Here is a 19735-nt window from a genome sequence, read left to right on the forward strand (position 1 = left end):
TAATAAATGTCAGCTATTATCATTAGGATTTAAATTTTTATAATAATGACTTCAGTAAAGGAAGAAATGTTAACTTATTTAACAGCATGAAAACTTAGTTCAACATTTTGCTGAAAACATTTAGAGAATCTTCAATTAGCATTTTGAATATAATCACACAAGATCTGACAAAGTTTATCTAAATTGTTTCTCCGAAGAAGTTCTGTTATACAAAGCACAGTCAAAAGGGCTTCTTCCTAGCAAAAGAATTTGAAATATATCAGAAATAAGATGACAATGAATATACTTCTTAACTCCTATTCTCAGGATACTTTGTCAATGACTAAAGCAGAAATATAATTTTCTTGTATAAGACACCAATTACTTGTTTTTAGTATAATTATGACCAATTACATGTAAACATACATCCCTCTCTTAGAATAAAAATGCCACTAGGGCCCGTGAGAAGCCCTAGGGAAGACTGCCTGATGTTACTTATCCCAAGTATAAATAGAATGAATCATTTCTGAAGAGCTAATTGCTTTCGGCTGAAAGGGCAGAGGTTATGAGCTAGGGCTGTTGAGGGACAAAAAGAAACACTGCAGGAACCTTAGCCATGTCTGTCAACCTTTTCCAAGGATCCCAAAAACCAGCCACACAGTAAAACTCTTGGAAAATAAGTGAGAACTTTACATGAATCAGGAATGGGTATTGGTTAACTTTTAATAATATTTAATAAGAATATAGCATGTTCTGTCACCTATAATTAACCCTTGGAAAGGTTTCCTTGGTTAAGTGTGGCATTCAGGGTTCTACATAAGTTCATTCAATCAAACTGCACTGCTGAGATCTTGGCTATCCATGGTTCTTGGTCCTGGCAACACATTAGAATCCCTGGAGAGACTTTTAAAGAAAGCCCATGCCTGGAACCCACTGAGACCTATTTTATCAGAACCTCTCAATCCTTGGACTCAGGAATAAGTTCTAAGAAGGATGAAATTCTAAAAAGTGATATTTATGTGTACATATGTCATAACATAAATGCTATCCTTTTTTGATAGCACCCTGTTTATGTTTTCAATTTCTTTTTTTGATCATTTTTAACATACTTATTTGACATTCTCTGCTTGCTCTATTATGTGGAGGTCTTGGCAGTCTAATGATAGTTTGTTATGTCTGCAGACTCCTACAATGAATTTTTCCCACCACTACTTACTAGAGTAGAAAGGGTTCAAATGTCAAACTAACATGCTCTCAGTCCAAGATAAATAGTAGTTTTTCCTATTCTTTTATTGAGCAAATTTTACATAATACCTATGTTTTCATACATTTATATTTTCAGTTACAATTCTAATAAAATTAGGAGTTTGGTTTAAAAAGACTTTCTTTTGTTAACAATCCTTTGAAGAGTTAACCAGTGCCACTAGTCTTTCAGAATTTAATACAAACTAGTTTTTTTCTCCTTCTTTTTTCCAACATAGCTGACCACAGACCTTGGATGCCAGCTCTTCTTAGAAAGAAGATCAAAGTTACTGTCAAATGGACAAGTTTCTAATGGAAAACTGCGGAAAGAGAGCCAGGACATTTTGGAGTGCCCGTGGAAAGAAGCTGGGGTGCAAAAAGGAAAAGTAGCTAGAGTCTGGCAGAGATCAACCCCCAAAGAACTCAAGGCCCCACCCTTGTGACCCAGGGCAATGTTATTGGTGGCAATTTGGGAATTTCCCAGGGATAGAGAACTGGGTGGCTAGCTCCTGCAGGGGTTCCCATACTCCCCTAGGACCCAAACTGAGATCGTGGCCACCATATTGCTTGTGCACCAGTGGTGAGCCTCTGCTCTGCCCAGGGATTCTCCACCCTTGAGTCTCTGTAACACCAGATCCTCTGCAAACATACCTCATAACCTGTTCTGACTTTGAAAAGCCCAGGGGGCCAGCAAGTTCCCAGGGAGCTGTGGAACCTCTAGAGATCTAACCCTGCAGTGTAGGCCACCTATAAGGGAGAGGGGCACAACTTGCCAAAACCCCTTTGGGACAAAGGAAAGGTGGGCACAGTGCCAATCGTTAAAGGGGGCAACACCACGTCAAGGAATGGATATGGAGAGGGGGTCATCTGTGGCAATATCCTCCCACCCCATATACAGTTGAAGATGCAGCAGTGGTTCTTCCCATTAGGGGCCAGCACAGGTACTCAAAGAAAGAGTTTTTCATATTTTTCAAGATGGCTCCACCCCTGCTGAAAGTGAGCCAATGCCATTTAGACTGACATAAGGGGTGGGGCCCAACTCCCCATCCCTACACAGAGCAGCAGTGTCCCAGCAATGGAGGACATACAAGTCATGGAGTTGCCTGCCCTAGACTGGGGGAAGAGGCTCTGCCCCAAGACCATTTTGGTGGCTGCCTTCAGAGAAGCATATACATAACCTACAGCCACACTATGACTGGGAACCAAAGGACAAAATCTTTATGAACTGAAGGTCATGAGCCCTGTGATGGGGTATAATAGAAAAGCAGATCGCATTCCTGCCAGCACTGGATGAGGAGCTAGTGCACCTCCCCCGCACCCACAACCAGCGACCCCAAAGGCCTCAGCACACACCAACACAATCTCTTCCTGCCACTCCCCTGTCAGGACAGGTGCTTCTACTGGACATCAGCCTAACTGAGGGCAAGCTGGCTCTTAAATTTTTTAAGTGCCACCTACTGGATTGCAGCCTGAACTGTACTATCAAATAAAAAGCCTGCTACCAGAAAGGCTTAGCGCTACTCCACAAAATAAGCTTCCTGAGACTTCTGCACCCTCAGCCCCACATGAGATAGACTGTCAGCTCACAAATCCAATACGTTGCTACAAAAAGCAGCATCTAAGAAAGCTACCACACCCAAGGAATCCATAAAGAGCCCTGGCCCCCTGAAAGCACCCAGAAACAAAGTCGAATGATCACACACAACATACACCATAGTCATACCCTCAAGGGAAGAAAAAAATGTTTAAGTCCCGCCCAACCAATAGGAAATTCAAAAATAAGAATCAACAGCTCCCTCAGATAAGAAGGAATCAGCCCAAGAACTCCAACACTACAAAAAGAGTGTCTTCATACCTCCAAAGAATTGCACTAGCTCTATAGCAATGGATCCTAACCAAGTTGAAAACTTTGAAATGACAGATTAAAAAAACAAAATATGTATTGCAAGGAAACTCAGTGAGATCCAAGAGAAATTTAAAATCCATTTCAAATAAACCAGAAACACAATGCAGGATATGAAACATGAGATAGCCATATTAAGATAAAACCAAATAGAACTTTTGGAATTGAAAAATTCACTAAAGGGAACATCAAAATACACTTGGAAGCAGGCCAGGCATGGTGACTCACACCTGTAATCACAGCACTTTGGGAGGCCAAAGTGGGTAAATCACCTGAGTTCAGGAGTTCAAGACCAGCCCAGCCAACATGGCAAAACCTTGTCTCTACTAAAAATACAAAAATTAGTTGGGTGTGGTGGCACGCACCTGTGATCCCAGCTACTCTAGAAGGTGAGGCAGGAGAATCGCTTGAACCCAGGAGGCAGAGGTTGCAGTGAGTCAAGATCATGCCACTGCACTCCAGCCTAGGCAACAGAGTGAGACTCCATCTCAAAACAAAACAACACTTGGAAGCTTTAACAATAGACTACACCAAGCAGAAGACAAGATTTCAGAGCTTGAAGACCAGCCTTTCGAATTAACCCAGTTAGACAAAAATAAAGAACCTGAGAAATGAACAAAGCCTTTGATAAATATGGGATTATGTAAAGCAACCAAACCTATGACTTACTGGCATTCTTGATGGAGAAGAGGAAGAAGTAAGCAAATTGGAAAACATATTTCAGGCAATAATTCAGGAAAGTTTCCCTAATCTTGCTAGAGAGGTTAACATCCAGATACAAGAAATTCAGAAAACACCTGCAAGATACAAGATGACCATCCCCAAGGAATATAGCCCATCAGACTATGCAAGGTCAACACCAAAGAAAAAATCTCAAAGGCATCTAGAGAAAAGGGCCAAATTACCTATAAAGGAAATCCCATCAGACTAATAGACGACTTCTCAGCAGAAACCTTACAAGCAAGAAGAGATCAGGGGCCTACTTTTAGCCTCCTTAAAGAAAAAAAAATGCCAGCCAAGAATTTCATAATCTGCCAAACTAAGCTTCATAAATGAAGGAGAAGTAAAGTCTTTCCCAGGCAAGCAAACACTAAGGGAATTTGTTACCACCACGCCTGCCATACAAGAAATACTCAAAGGAGTTCTAAACATGGAAACAAAAGAACAATACTTGCTACCATATAAGCACACAAAAGTACAAAGCTCAGAGATCGTATAAAGCAATTACACAATTCAAACTAGAAAACAACTACCTAACAATACTCAAATATCAAATGTATAGGAACAAAACCTCAAATATCAGTATTAACTTAGAACATAAATGGCCTAAATGCTCCACTTAAAGGACACAGAGTGGCAAATTAGTTTTTTTAAATGACCCAACCTTCTGCTGAATTCAAGAGACCCATCTCACATGTAATTACAACCATGGGCTCCAAGTGAAGGGATGGAGAAAGATCTAGCATGCAAATAGAAAATTAAAAAAGAACAGATGTTGCTATACTTGTATGAGAAAAAACAGACAAACCAATAACATCAAAAAGAGACAAAGGAAGGCATTATATAATGATAAAGGGTTCAATTCAACCAGAAGATTTAACTATCCTAAATATATATGCACTCAATGTTGGAGCACCCAGGTTCATAAAACAAATACTACTAGACCTACGGAAAAAGAAAGCTATACAATAATAGTGGGGGACTTCAACACCCCACTGACAGCACCAGACAGATCACCATGGCAGAAAACTAACAAAGGTATACTCTGGACTTAAATCAGACTCTTGACCAAATGGACCTGACAGACATCTTCTACAGAATATTCCACCCAACAACACAGAATATACATTTTTCACATCTGTACATGGAACATTCTCTAAAATTGACCACATAGTCGTAAGTCAAGTCTCAATAAGATAAAACAAATCAAAATCATTTCAGGTGTCTTCTGAGGTCATAATGAAATAAAATTAGAAATGAAGAACAAGAGGAATTCTCAAAACGACACAAATACATGGAAACTAAACAACTTGCACCTGAATTTTGAATAAACAAAATTAATGCATAAATCAAAAAAATTGAAACATGAAAACTGAAACACAACATACCAAAACCCCTGGGATAGGCACTTTAATGAATACCAGAACTACATGGACCCGCAATTGAAAGAAGATTCTTAAAGAAAAAACTTCTTGAGATATTAATTTTAAGAGAAGTGCCAGCCAGGTGCTGTGGCTAACGCCTGTAATCCCAGCACTTTGGGAGACCAAGGTGGGCAGATTGCCTGAGCTCAGGAGTTCGAGACCAGCCTGTCCAACATGGCGAAACCCCATCTCTACTAAGTAATACAAAAATTAGCCAGGCATAGTGGCGGGTGTCTGTAATCCCAGCTACTCAGGAGGCTGAGGCAGGGAGAATTGCTCAAACCCGGGAGGCAAAGGGTGCGGTGAGCCAAGATCACGCCACTGCACTCCAGCCAGGGTGACAGAGTGAGACTCCATTCAAAAATAAATAAAAAATAAATAAATTTCTTAAAAAGTGCCAGTGTAACACAAGAATTGGTAGAGAGCTTTGGAGCCTCTACCATTCATTTGTGTCTGATGAAGATAGCCAAGAACTGTCTTTGTGGGGAGTAGGATAAGGAGTTGGCATCTCCTACAAGCCTCCCTGAGTCCACTTTGGTGCAGAGATGGAGCAGTAATGTATCAGTCAGTCTTGGTTAGGTTTCTTCACTCTCATTAGAGGATTTTAACAGTTTGTTTGTATGAGTTGATTTTAAAAGTCAATCTATTTGCTTTTAATCAGCAAAATCACTCTGTACTCCAAGACCATGCCAGAGAATGACTCCATGAGTGCCTCCAGCTCTTATCAAAATCAAAGTTTAAAAAAGTAACATTTTCAGAGGATGGTAGACTAAAGGATATGTAGTTTATTCATCTCTGTAATTTGTCTAGATTTTAACCCTAGATCAAACCAAAACATCACTCATTAAGCTGAACAAATATTTGAACTTTTTGTTGTTGTTGTTGTTTTTGTTTTTGACAAATCCTTCTACTCCTATAAAATTGCTTTTACTGAATTGAGCTTTGTTGTGATGTCCTCTGCTTCTTACTTTCTCTTGATTTTATGGCTGAGATATATTGAGGAAGTTGCCTCAGCATAGCCCTTCATAAGCCCCATGGGAGAAGAGTTCCTCAGACCTTAAGTGCAAGAAAGAGCTTTGACTCTCCTAATTAAATGACATATCCTTATTTTATAGACAAGACCATGCAAGTTTTATGTATTCCTGGTCATGTTAATAAATTTACTTCCACTGAAATTATTTTCATTTTTATTTTTACTTTTTAAATCACTTGACATAAATTTCAAATAACACTGTAAAGGATTCACTATTAAAGTGTTTTTATTTAATTATACATATTCTCTATGTTTCCAGAGAGATAAACTAAACTACGGCCTCTGTGGGTTCTTGCCTTCTTGAAATAATCAAGTCTTCTTGGAAGTCCCGAAGGGGCTAGCAGGGAAGCATGGAGCTACTTAGTAAGAGGGTCTTCCAATTTTAATGTAATGTCACTTCAGCTCATCTCCCATGAGCATAACATTATTGGCTGGCTGCCTTTGATCAACTTGGGTCCTCATGGTTTTCTTGATCAATGATGCTGGAACTGGAAATTTCTAACATCGCTCTGTGCTGCTCTTTGTCTAGCACCCATTTTTATCCTGTGCCATCTAACCCTAAACTGTGCCATCAACTATACAAGCTGCCTCTACTCTGATCTGATTGATGTGGCAAACAAGAAGAAATGAATTAACAGAAAAACAAGCAAGATTCATAAATCTAAGACCAAAAAAAAATAAATCCTAAGATCATATTTTAACTAGATAACTTCTAGAAATCCAAATTGCATTATATTTGTACTTATGAATTGCATTATATTTGTACTTATGAATTTTATTTATTATGCAAAATATGAAAATGTCATTTAGAAATTTCAGATACACTGAATTCATTAAGAGATATATCCTAACAAACATGTTCTCTTTTCTCTGGAAATTAACCTTTAGAAAAAGCTACTGTGAAATAGGTAATTCTCAATTACTACAGTATAAAGCATGGCCTCTTAAGATTATTCAAAAAATTCTTATTTCAGGCCACAGAGTACGTATACACACTTGCCATCAATGTGTGAGTGGAAGGAGAATACATTCTTATATAGTTCAAAAGAGACATTAATAGAAAAATAAATACGCTTCTAAAAATAACTCTCAGGTGAACTAAATTATTTAAGTATTTTATTTCAGATTATTGAAGCTTCTTCATGAAAATAGTCATTCAAGAGTTACTTCCTAACTCATTCTATGGGGCCAGTGTTACCCTGATGCCAAAGTCAGACAAACAGTACAGAAAAACTGCAGAACAGTATGTTTTATGAATATTGATGCAAACATCCTCAACAAAATATTAACAAACCAAATTCAATAGCATCTTTAAAAGATTATACACCATGGCTGTGGGGGAGTTATTCCTGGAATGCAAGGATGTTAAACATATGAAAATCAATTAATGTAAGATACTATATTAACAGGATGTAGGGAAAAATATGATTATCTCAATTAATGTAGAAAAAGTATTTCACAAATTTCAACACTTTCTCATGACAAAAACTAGGAACAGAAGGAAACTATCTCAACATCACTAAAATTGTTTTTACTCAAAACATGTCCAGATTAATCATCTATATCAAGGAAACTGGGCTGATTAAAATTTCCCATGAGGAGTACTTACCTGCCAATATTTTCTTGAACTGTCTAAACCATATGTCACAGTGGTCTTCACTTAAATTAATAAGATCAAGTGTAGAATTCTTTAGTTTATTTTGTTCCTTTTTCAAGCAGATGAACAGTGTGATACCTAATAAAGTACCACTTCTCTGCTGTTTAACAGAACAACGCCGTTTCAGTTTCACAGAGAATATGTCTTTGAGTTCAATAAATTCTTCTTTAGATAGCAAGTCATACTTAGAATCACCTGCAAAAAAATTAAATTTTCCAATAAAACCATTGTGTTTCATAGAGGGGAACAATAAACACTGGGGCTTACCAGAGGGTAGAAACTGGGCAAAGGGAGAGGATCAAGAAAAATAACTAATGGGTACTAGGCTTAATACCTGGGTGATGAAATAATCTGTACAACAAACCCACATGACACAAATGTACCTATATAACAAACCTGCACGTGTACCCCTGAACCTAAAAGTTGAAAAATAAAATGAATTACTGGTAAGAAATAAAAATTGAGTCCATATCTTAAATGTATGAATAATAGTTAAAACCAAAAAAAATCATCATTTGTAATTTTATGGATTGCCCTTTATGCCAGTCCCTACAGGAGATGGAAAGGGGAAGAAAAGAAAAATTTGGTTTATTTTGTCAAGAATTAGATTAAAAATAGAATAAATGGAAGAGAGTCCTGCCACACAGGCCTACAACATTCAACATCCGAGAACGGTCAATGTATGAAGAATTCCAAGAACATAAACAAAGAAACATTTTAGTAATAAATTGGTGTCACACAAGGAGCTCTTTGGTACTAAGGATAGAGTAAAGTAACAGAAAAAATAGAATTCACTAATAGAAATGACTTTATGACAAATTGTTGAAGGCAGCCTTAAAGAAAAGGAAATATACATTTCCATTAAAGTAACACATGCAAAGAGGAAGCAGAAGTACAATTATTGTGAGTAGGAAACATTATAAACTCAGTCAATCTAGGAGGAAATAGCACCCTGAATTTATCCATAATCAGACTTAAAAAAAATAGTGGCATAAAATTTTCATGACTTATCTTTAAACCATAGGTCAGAAAATAATTATTGTGGAAAAGACCATTTCAATTGACTCTCAAAGTAGAAGTGTTTTAGACATTAAAAAAAGACTTCCAAAACTTCTGCTTTGGCCAGTGTGGGATAATAAGAAACTAGTCTTACCTTTCACCTAAAACTACAAAAGCACACAAGATACGTGAAACAGTAGTTTTCAGACATTGGACATCAGGTAACACAGGACAGTGAAGCCAAAGAGGAGGAAAACAATGTGAACTCTATGACTGTCCTAACCTATTGCCTGCAGAGAGTCTCCAGGTCACAGGGCAGATACAGGAATCCTGGTGGGGCCTGGTAGTCTCCCTGAGTTAAGAAGAACTGGGGGTTCAGGAAGGCTAAGGGGACTAGAGTTCACTGTGAAATTTGCCACAGAAGAGAAAGCTGAACAGTGAACACTGTAGATTTGCAGAGATCCCCTTGAAACTTTAGCTGAACGTATTGATCAGCAGATGTACAAAACCAGATAAGAACTACTAGAAGAATTAACAGAACAATGCTTAGAGATGACACAGGTGTTCCTACCAGCCGAAGTGGAAAAACATGGAAATTCATATGACATTATGGTAAATATTTAGAAGAGTATTGGTCCTTAGTGAGCTGACTAAAGACTGCTGTGATTCCACCTAACAAAGCTTAAAAGCAAGCCTCTCAAAAGGATGTCACTTTTTCCACGTAACTTAACTACCTCCTAGAACAATGCCAAAAAATATTCACAGGAATAAAAAAAAATTCAGCAATTCTGCACGGTAAAATTCACAATATCAGTCATCTAATCCAAAATCACTAGACAAGCAAAGAAGCAGAAAACATATGAACCAAAATAGGAGAAAAAGTAATCAATAGAAACACATGCAGAAATGAATCGAGTGCTAAAGGTAACAGAAAGCAGAAGCAGAGACCCTCTCTCAGCTTTTTAGCCCTTGAAGTATGAACAATGTTATCCTCCGATTGGAGTGAGGATGTTCATATGCTCACTAAGAAGTTCCTTGCTTGCATTCTCAGGGGCATTTTTTGGCCTCTCCCAACTATTCTGCAAGCTATAGTCTGATTGCTCACACAGTACACATACCACTAAGAACAAAGAAAGAATGGAAGGAATAAAAGAAGAGAGAAGGCAAGTAAAAGGGAAATTTAAAAAAGGAAGAGTGAGGAAGAAAGAGAAAGAGAGAAAGAGAAAGAAAGAAAGGAAAGGAAAGACAGAGAGAAGGTGACAAAGAGAAGGGGACAGACAGAGAGGAGGGGAGACAGGAAGGAAAGAAGGAAAAGGAAAGAAAGGAAAGGAAAGACAGACAGGAAGGAAGGAAGGGAGGATGGAAGACAAGGAGGAAGGAAGACAGGGAGGAAGACAGGGAGTGGGGGGAGGGAGGAAGACAGGGAGGGAGGGGGAGGGGGACAGAGAGGGAGGGGGGAAGGTTGGGAGGGGTGAGGGAGAGGAGGGAGAGGAGGAGGGAGGGAGAGGAGGGGGAGGGGAGAGGAGGGGGAGAGGAGGGAGGGGAGGGGAGAGGAGGGGGAGGGCAAAGGAGGGGGAGGGGAGAGGAGGGGAGAGGAGGGGAGAGGAGGGGGGAGGAGAGGGGAGGGGAGGGGAGGGGAGGGGAGGGGAGGGGAGGGGAGAGGGAACGGACAGGCCTTTTTCTCAATTATTGTGGTCATGGGATAGGGTAACACTAAACATTTTTCAGGTCTTTTATTTCTTAGAAGGCTTAAGTTTCAGTTCTTCTCCTGGTCCATTTCTAGAGTCAGCCAGTGACCTAAAACTCAACACCCTCAAAGTATCAATTCAACAGGCTCTTTTTCCTTCAGGTATCAGAAAACTAAACAATCATTACTATTACTAAAATCACCACTTAATCAGAGTAAAAGTATTTTAGTGAAATGCTCTGTGTGTCTTTATAAAATGAATGGTTTGTCCTGCCCCGGTCAGTAAATACTAATTGATTAACCCCCATCAGTAAGACTGACTTTTCTCTAGAACATCAATTCCCAAACTCTTTAGTCTCAGGCCCCACTGTGCACCCTTGAAGACTGAGGGCCGCAAATATCTTTGGTTTATGTAGGTTTTATCTAGCTATAATTATTGTATTCAAAATTAAAACCAAGCATTTTTCAAGGACAAAAATGCAAAGCACAAAGCACACACTCCATTAGGGCAAGGCTATCGCCACATATCCCATAGCTTCTGGAAAACTCCACCGTATCTTGGGAGAGGAGAGTGAAATACATTCTTAGCAATATTAAAAAAACAGTTGTGACCTCACCAACCCTGAGAGTCCCTGGACCCCACTTTGAAAATGCTACTTTAACACATTTTAGATTGTTTGTTCCCCTCGATCATATTATGAAGTTATAGCCTTTTACAAACTCAACATTCCAATAAACTAAAATTCTTGTCTCCATTTTAATACTCATACTTCTCAAAGACTGAACAGTGAGAGTCCCTTCAATCTAACTCCTTTGTTACGAACTATAGGTGTCTTTGAAAACAGCCCTTCTCTTACAAAAACAGTGTTTCAAGCTCATCTGGACTCCCCAAGAAGTCCTGGTTCCTTAAGGAAGAATATATTGGAAACAAAAAGCTGGATAGTATATGCAGAGGAAACCAAACTCAGTCACAGCAAATCATCGGTGGTACACTTGCATCTGGTCAGCATATTATCAGTCATTTGCACCTGTTGAGCAAGTAGGCTTATGACCAGGGTCCCCAAAATGCTTGGGAGAGACCAGGGAAGTCTTGCACCCTTCCTCTACCCTCAAGAATGAAAGCAAGCAGGTTTACCAAAGGTCCTGAAAAATCCTCACCCTATGATGGACTACATGGGAAATACTGTCCTGTGAAGTTTAAGGAAGCTTGTCTTCCACATGGGGGTGTTACTGGCTGTCTGCTTCACATAGGTGAATGCATATAGATAAGATGTATCTCTTACCCACCTTAAGAAAACTTGTAGGCATGGTTATATTTGTGGGTATTTTCTAAAACTCAGCTAGTCAAACAATTCATAAAACTGAATATCTTTTCTTTTTTTTTTTTTAAGACACGGTCTTCTTATGTTTGCCCCGTCTAGAGTGGAGTGGTTATTCACAGGTGTGACTGTGGTGCACTACAGCCCTGAACTCCTGGGCTCAAGTGATCCTCCTGCCTCAGCCTCCCTAGTAACTGGGACCACAGGTGTGCATCATCACACCCAGCTCACTTTTTTTTTTTTTTAAGAGTTGCCTCTACACATGCTTTGCCTTATTCTAAATGGTTGTCTATTTTTTTCTTACCAATTTTTAAAGTCCTTCAAATAATCCTGAAATTAGTCCCTTATTATATAGGTTGCAAATAACTTCTTCTAGACTAATTTTATAATATTAGTTATGCTCTTGTATCACATATAAATTTAGAGTCTCTTTTTATGTAGTCAAACCTAGAACAATAAGAGCACAAAGGAAGGAAGCTGGGGGGTGGAGTGGGGTGGGGGGGGTACAAACAGCCACTGAGGGAAAGAAAAAATGAAAGTGATGAAATAAACTCTTTTCACTTTTCATTGAAGTCCTGTACTTCAGTCTGAATTTAACATGTTTGTGCTTTACTTTACTTAACAACTCAATGACTATTCCAATGTAAAATATCTTGTAAATTGCAAATTTAAAGATACTAAACCAAGAGCCAACATCACACTGAAATCCAGAAGGATTTCCAAAAACAGCACAAGAATATCTATTATTACTCATACCATTCAATTATTCGAGGCATTCTAGTCAATACATAAGGAAAGTAAAATAAAAGACAGTAATTGACAGAGTTAAGGGGAAAGGAGGAGTTGAAACTAACTAAAGATGTTACATTTATATAACTAAAGATGTTATATATTTTGGATTTTTTTTGTAAAATCCAAAATAATAAACTTAACGCCATTAGGCCTAATAAAAAATATGCAGGGAGGAAGCTGGCTACAAATATGTCTACACCCAAGAAGAAGGTATAATGGAGATAAAAAAAAAATCCCATATCATTAGCATAGTATATCTAGGAATAAACTTAGCAAAATGATTCTAGACTCGTGTGGGATAAACAGCCATTCAAAACCTACTGAGAGACAAAGGACTGAATAAGTGGAGAAACAAGTTCCAAGATTACATATTTTCCATGCCAGTATTCTCTTTATTAATAACTACTTATAATAGAACTTCAATCAAAATCTCAGTGGTACTTTTTGATGTAAGGAATGGACAAGGAATCTCACGAAATATTTGAAAATTCTCTTGGAATAAATATATTACAGTAAGAAAATGTTTTAAACGCAATGAGGGGGCCAGGCACAGTGGCTCACAACTGTAATCCCAGCACTTTGGGAGGCTGAAGAAGGGCAGATCACCTGAGATCAGAAGTTCGAGACCAGCCTGGCCACCATGGCGAAACTCTGTCTCTACTAAAAATAAAAAAATAAAAAATAAAAAAACACAAAAATTAGCCAGGTGTGGTGGCACGCACCTGTAATCCCAGCTATTCAAGAGATTGAGGCAGGAGAATCCCTTGAACCCAGGTGGCGGAGGTTGCAGTGAGCCGAGTTCGTGCCACTGCACTCCAGCCTGGGTGACTGAGTGAGACTCTGTCTCTAAATAAATAAATAAGTAAATAAAGTAATGAGGGGGAGTACACACCCTATCAGATATATTTGGTAAAGCTATTACAATAGAAGTTATCTAGGAATAGAGAAGTGAATAGATCAGGAAACAATTACACATTTAAAAATTCACTGATGTGATAATGGTGGCATCTAAGCTCTGCTGGAAATAGCAAAGGATGATTTAGAACTGACTAATCTTTTGTAAAGAAAAATAGGGCCCTATTTCATAATATACACCAATATTTGTAGATTAGAAATTTACGTAACCATAAACAGAAAAGCCCTCAGACACAAAGGAAGACAGAGATCAATATATTTAATGTTAAAATTATTGAATACCTAATAAAGACTTCAAAAGTTCTAAAGACTCATAAAAAGTCATAAGCAAAGGCCAAATGGACAGAAATATTTGCAACATATGACAGTTACATCATCTATTTAATCAAGAAAAACACTTTAATGGTAAAGTACATAAAAGACCCAAGCAGGCATTTCACAAAAGAAGAAATGCAAATTGACCAATGAACATGTGAAAAAGTTCAATCTAATTAGTAATCAAAGAAATGCAAATTAAAACAACAAGATACCACTTTTTGCCTTTTAGATTGGCACAAGATCAAAAATAATGCTAAATTATGGTGCAACTAAAGGGAAGTAGCCCCAGTACTGGTGGGAATGCAAAAATGGTAATTGCTGGAGAACAAGTTGGGAATATGTATCAAAAGACTTTAAAATGTTAATTGCACTAATATTTATAATAACAAAAATATCTGAAGCAATATTCATGCTCTTCAACAGGAGAATGGTTGAATAAATCATAGTCATCTTCTGCAGCTCATGAATGAGTAAGTGAAATCTCTGTATTCTGGTCTGGAAAGACATTCATGCTAAGAGGTATGAAAAAGTAGAATAAAAGCAGTTACAAAGTAATCTGAGGGATCTGATCCTGCTTTTATTAAAGGAGATAGAAATCCCAGTGGAAAACACACAACAAATTTAACACTGGTTACCTATTAAATATGCAATATGAGGTATGAAATATGAGACTAATTTTTTCTTATGAAGCTCCATAATTTTCCTTTCTTGTAATCAGAATTATAATTATTTTTAATGTAGAAAAGGAAAATTCTTTAAAATATACCTGGTTTTGATCCAGCAATTTACTTCCAGGAAGTTACTCTAAGGGATAAATATGCACAATTTAGCTAAAAGAATATTTATCCAGGCCAGGCGTGGTGGCTCACGGCCTGTAATCCCAGCACTTTGGAAGGCGGAGGTGGGTGGATCACAGGGTCAGGAGTTCGAAACCAGCCTGACCAACATGCTGAAACCCCGTCTCTACTAAAAATATAAAAATGAGCCAGGCACGATGGTGTGCACCTGTAGTCCCAGCTACTCAGGAGGTGGAGACAAGAGAATCGCTTGAACCCAGGAGGCGGAGGTTGCAGTGAGTCAAGATCACACCACTGCACTTCAGCCTGGGCAACAGAGTGAAACTCCATCTCAAAAAAATAGTAATAATAAATACAAATACTTACTTACCCAAGCATTATTTGAGTGAAACTTGGAAACAACCTAAATATACAATAATGGAGTATTGGTTCTGTTAAAAAAAAAAAAAAAAAGTATATTCATATAACAGAAGGCTACTCAGCTATTAAAATGTAGAGGTCAGTGTAGTGGCTAATGCCTGTGATCACAGTGTTTTGGGAGGCTGAGGCAGGAGGATCACTTGAGCCCAGGAGTTTGAGACCAGCCTGGGCAACATAGTGAGACCTCATCTCTACAAAAAAAAAAAATAAAATAAAAAAATAAAATAAACCAAATAAGCTGGGCATGATGGTGCTTTCCTGTGGTCCCAGCTACTCAGGAGGCTGAGGTAGGAGGATTCCTTTAGCCCAGGACATCCAGGCTCCAGTGAGCTGAGATCACACTACTGCACTCAAGCCTGGGCAACAGAGTGAGACCCTGTCTCAAAAGTAAATAAAATGCAGGGCTGACTAAAAAGATGTTCCAAATAGTACAGCACATTTCCATTACTGTTTTGTATATATTTATAGAATACATATGTGTAATGCTTTCATATGCATGTATGAATATGCATATGAAAATTTGAATGGTAATGACACAGTAGTTTGCTTATATAAATGCCTAATTTGTCTTCAGTGAAAATATTTGTGATCGATTGAAAAAAAAAGATTGTTTCACTTGCTTATCCTAAAATAGTTTGATTAGTTTTAATTTAAAAATTTCCATTCCCTAAAAAATAAGGGTAGCTAATAATGAACATGTGTTACACACCAGACGCTGCTCTCTGTACTTCATTTGTATTATCTAATTTGATCTCTACAACAAAAACTAGATGCTTTTTCCTAAAAGAGAAGAAACTGAAGATGGAATGTAAGTAACTTGTCTGTGGTCATACATCTGGTAGGAACAGATCTAAGATTTGAATCCAAGCATTTTGGATGGTTTTTACTACAACTCGTTGACAACAGACCATGTAAAGAACTTCTTCAAGGAAACAATCACTAACCCTCTCATCTGTTTTGTTTTTTATTAAGGTATAAATTACCAAAAAAAATTACAGATTTTTAAGGGCATAATTCCATGAGTTTTTTTAAGTATATGCACTCACATAATCACTATCCCAATAAAGATACAGAATTTTCCCACTATTCTAGAAAGCTCCCTCATACCACTCTCTAGTTATTCCCTCCGGACCATGATTTTGATTTTTACTATAGCTAAGTTTTGCCTTCTCTAGAACTTCATATAAATGTAACCATAAAGTATGTACTTCTTTGTATCTGGTTTTACTCAACTTTAAGGTTTTTAGATTTATCCACAGTGTTCTATACTTAATTGGATTAATAAGTGTCAAGAAATTATACATATTAAATATTGTAAGATTAATAATGGACTTAAAAAAAAAAACAATGTATGACTCTCCTTGGAGGACTTATTGGTCCCATCTTCCTCAATCTCCAACCACTTGCTAATTTTTTCTTCCAAATTATTTTTTAATTACAACTTTATTTTTTGCAGTTTTATTACAGTATAATTGACCAATAAAAATCATACATATTTCTGTATCTATTACAATATAATTGACCACTAAAAATTGTATCTATGTTGTACAAGATATTATAAACAAAAAGCAGTATTTTTCTGATTCACATGGAAAATAAAATGAGGTACTGATACATGTTTACAATGTGAAATGATTAAATCAAGCTAATTAACATATTCATTACCTCACACCTTTTTTCGGTATGTTGTGAGAACATTTAAGACGTAGTCTCATAGCGATTTTCAGGTATTAGCAATATTCAAGTATACATTATTAGCCATAGTCACAATGCTATACAATAGATCCAGAACTTATTCATTCTAACTGAAATTTTGTACCTTTAACCATCATCTCCTTGTCTCCCCTCCCGTAGCTCTTGACAACCGCAATTGTACTCTCTGCTTCTATAAGTTTGACTTTTTTGGATTCCACATAGAAGTAAGATAATCTGTTTTTAAATCTAGCCAAACTTAAAACAGTAGGTGAATCACAGTTCTGCCTGTAGTCCTTAGGAAAACAGCAAGACAGCATATGTATAAATTAACTGAATAGTATTTCATCAGAAACTGGGGCTGCCTTCAAGGAGATGGGAAGTTAGACTGCAGCAACCCGGAGGACCCAACAGTGAAAATTCTGAAAATCCTTGTAAGGATCTGAGCAGTATTTCCTGCTTTGCCAGCTCAAGCTTCCAAACTCTACTCCTGCATTTGTGTACAGATCAAAATCTGAGGTTTTCACATGAATGGTCTTTTTGCCAATGTTACAAGCAGAAATTAAAAAGAAAAACTATATGCTTAGAAGAAATATTTAGTTATTATTTGAAATTAGTAATTTCTTAATTCTTTTACAAATGTATAACAATAGACAAATGTTCTTCAGCACTCCATTTTTCACAACAGTGAAACACTGTAAATCTCTCAGGTGTCAATATCTCACATAGAAAATCTGATCTATTACTCATTTTGGCAATATTAACCATTTATGCTACATGAATAAATCTGACCAGTTCTAATCACAAGATGCACTTGATTTTGCATATAACTAGTTCCTAACATATATGAACATGTGTATAATATTAGTTTTAAGGAAAATTGTTTTCTCACTCTGAATATAGTCTTTGAGAATAAAACTTGTTAGTATTCTAAACAAGCTTAAAATGTTTTTATTTAAAGTCTTGAGCCATCTAAACATTGTTTAATGAGTTATCAGATTAGATGGTGCTTTGCTATGTCTTTGTATTGTTACTGAAGTTCTTATATGAGGAGTGGACCAGCTGGCTCTGTGAGGCCGCAGGCCACTGGCTTCCTAGACTTGAGAGAGAGCTAAAGCAGAAGGTTTCTAAGGTTTCTCAGGTTTCCCGGTGAAAAGCCCTCCAGCTAACTTCAGTGAAGGTTGAAGGTTCAAGGTTCTAGAGATCATCTGATAGGATCAGCTGAAATCTAAAAAGGTCTTTCTTTCTTCTTAACCCCCACTGCAAAACATTTATTTTTTGGACATTCTTAAAATATACAAATACTATGGGAAACATGATTAAAGAGAAAAAAGGGAAAACAAATCATATTGAGAGAAAAAACTGTTGTTTCGGGTATATTTAAAAATGGACTTCTTATCTATACACCTTTGCGGTATCACCTTAAGAATGACTCAGACTCATTTTATTTTCCACATGAATCAGAAAAAAACTGCTTTTTGTTTATAAAATTTTACTTATAAATTTTTGAGTGCTGAAAAATATTACATCTTTTATGTCTGCTTCAGTTTTCATCTACAAGATAGCTACTCTGATTCCCATGCTAGCCACTTCTGCTATAGTACAAGTTTCTGCGAGAAATAAAAGCAATTGTTTTCCTAATTGTATGTAAAAGCTACATTTCCATATACAGCCCAATACATGCAGACAGTATAGTAAAAGAGGAGTTAAAAAAAAAAATCACCACATACTTTGGGGCATGTATTTTAAATATAACTTTAATTCTACCTTAATGTTAAAACATACCTTTATTGGTAAAAAAATATGACATGAAACTCTATTCATAAATTGATATTTGATATCAGTAGATAAAAATATAGAAATCATGTATTGACACTTTTTTGCAAGTTATGATAATTAAATCCTTATGAATGATATATAATTTTGCTTGGCGGCATGTGGTTTATTATTTGAAATCTACTGGTTCATTAGTATCATACTGGTTATAGCTAGTTGTTTCAGAACATTAACTGTCCTCTCACATTACTTACAGAGATACTGGGGACCATCTGCTCTTGCAAGGGACTTAAGTATACATCTACTGGGTATCATGCTATTTATTTAATTCAGCACCCACTTCCTATTGTTGTATTTTCTTGGGGGGAAAAGTCAACTTAATTACAGGGAATAAAGATAACCTCTCCTGGCAGGTTACCTTGTCACCATGAGAGCAAAGCGGGACCTGCTTAAAGTAGGTTACGGTGGTTAATAAGAAGAGCAAAACCAGCAAGACTTAAGAATATTTAGCAAAGGTTTAACAAAAATAGAACAGTGAATGGCACTTTTAAAAATATTACTGTAAGCCTCGGGCTTGTCTAAATCAATCTTGGCACATCTGTCTGATGTAGACCGTAAACAGGATTAGAGCTGGATTTATCTGCTTGGCGCTAATTGTGCTCACAGTTTCTGCACATGTCCACTTTTTAAAATACTGCCTGAAAAACAAGCCTGCCTGATAGATGGCTCCCACAGCATAGTGTATACACACTTACGGTATATTAGATGGTTAAGCAATATGATGCCTAACAATCTTTTTGGCTCTTCAGAATTGGTTATCTAATCCCCTAATTAAAAATACAAAATTCTGTTTGAATACACCACATACTGAGATAAATCTGTGAAGCAAGGGACCAATAAATTTAAATACACTTTAATTGTTAGAAGAAAACACAATTTAATTGTTAATAATCAGGTTAAACTAGGGTTTAAACAAACAGGGCTGCTCCTGTAGTTTACTGAAAACCCATCACAATATACTACTATCCTCAAGAATTATGACATAACATTTGTTAGCAGAAA

The 19735-nt window shown here is 37.1% G+C and overlaps 1 protein-coding gene across 6 annotated transcripts in view; it reads right to left on the reverse strand.

The window, feature by feature from the left end:
* The window catches only part of CERKL (ceramide kinase like), a 131361-nt gene that overhangs the window by 66861 nt on the left and 44765 nt on the right, over positions 1–19735 (reverse strand). For 5 of the 6 annotated variants that reach the window (XM_055289909.2, XM_055289911.2, XM_055289907.2 and 2 more), the window contains exon 2: positions 7911–8153. The exons of the other annotated variant lie outside the window; for it this stretch is intronic. In XM_055289909.2, coding sequence (XP_055145884.1) covers positions 7911–8153 — 243 coding nt within the window. The remainder of the gene's footprint in view (positions 1–7910; positions 8154–19735) is intronic. 6 annotated transcript variants of the gene reach the window in all.

This window comes from Symphalangus syndactylus, chromosome 8, assembly GCF_028878055.3.
Source record: "Symphalangus syndactylus isolate Jambi chromosome 8, NHGRI_mSymSyn1-v2.1_pri, whole genome shotgun sequence".
Taxonomy (NCBI): Eukaryota; Metazoa; Chordata; class Mammalia; order Primates; family Hylobatidae; genus Symphalangus; species Symphalangus syndactylus.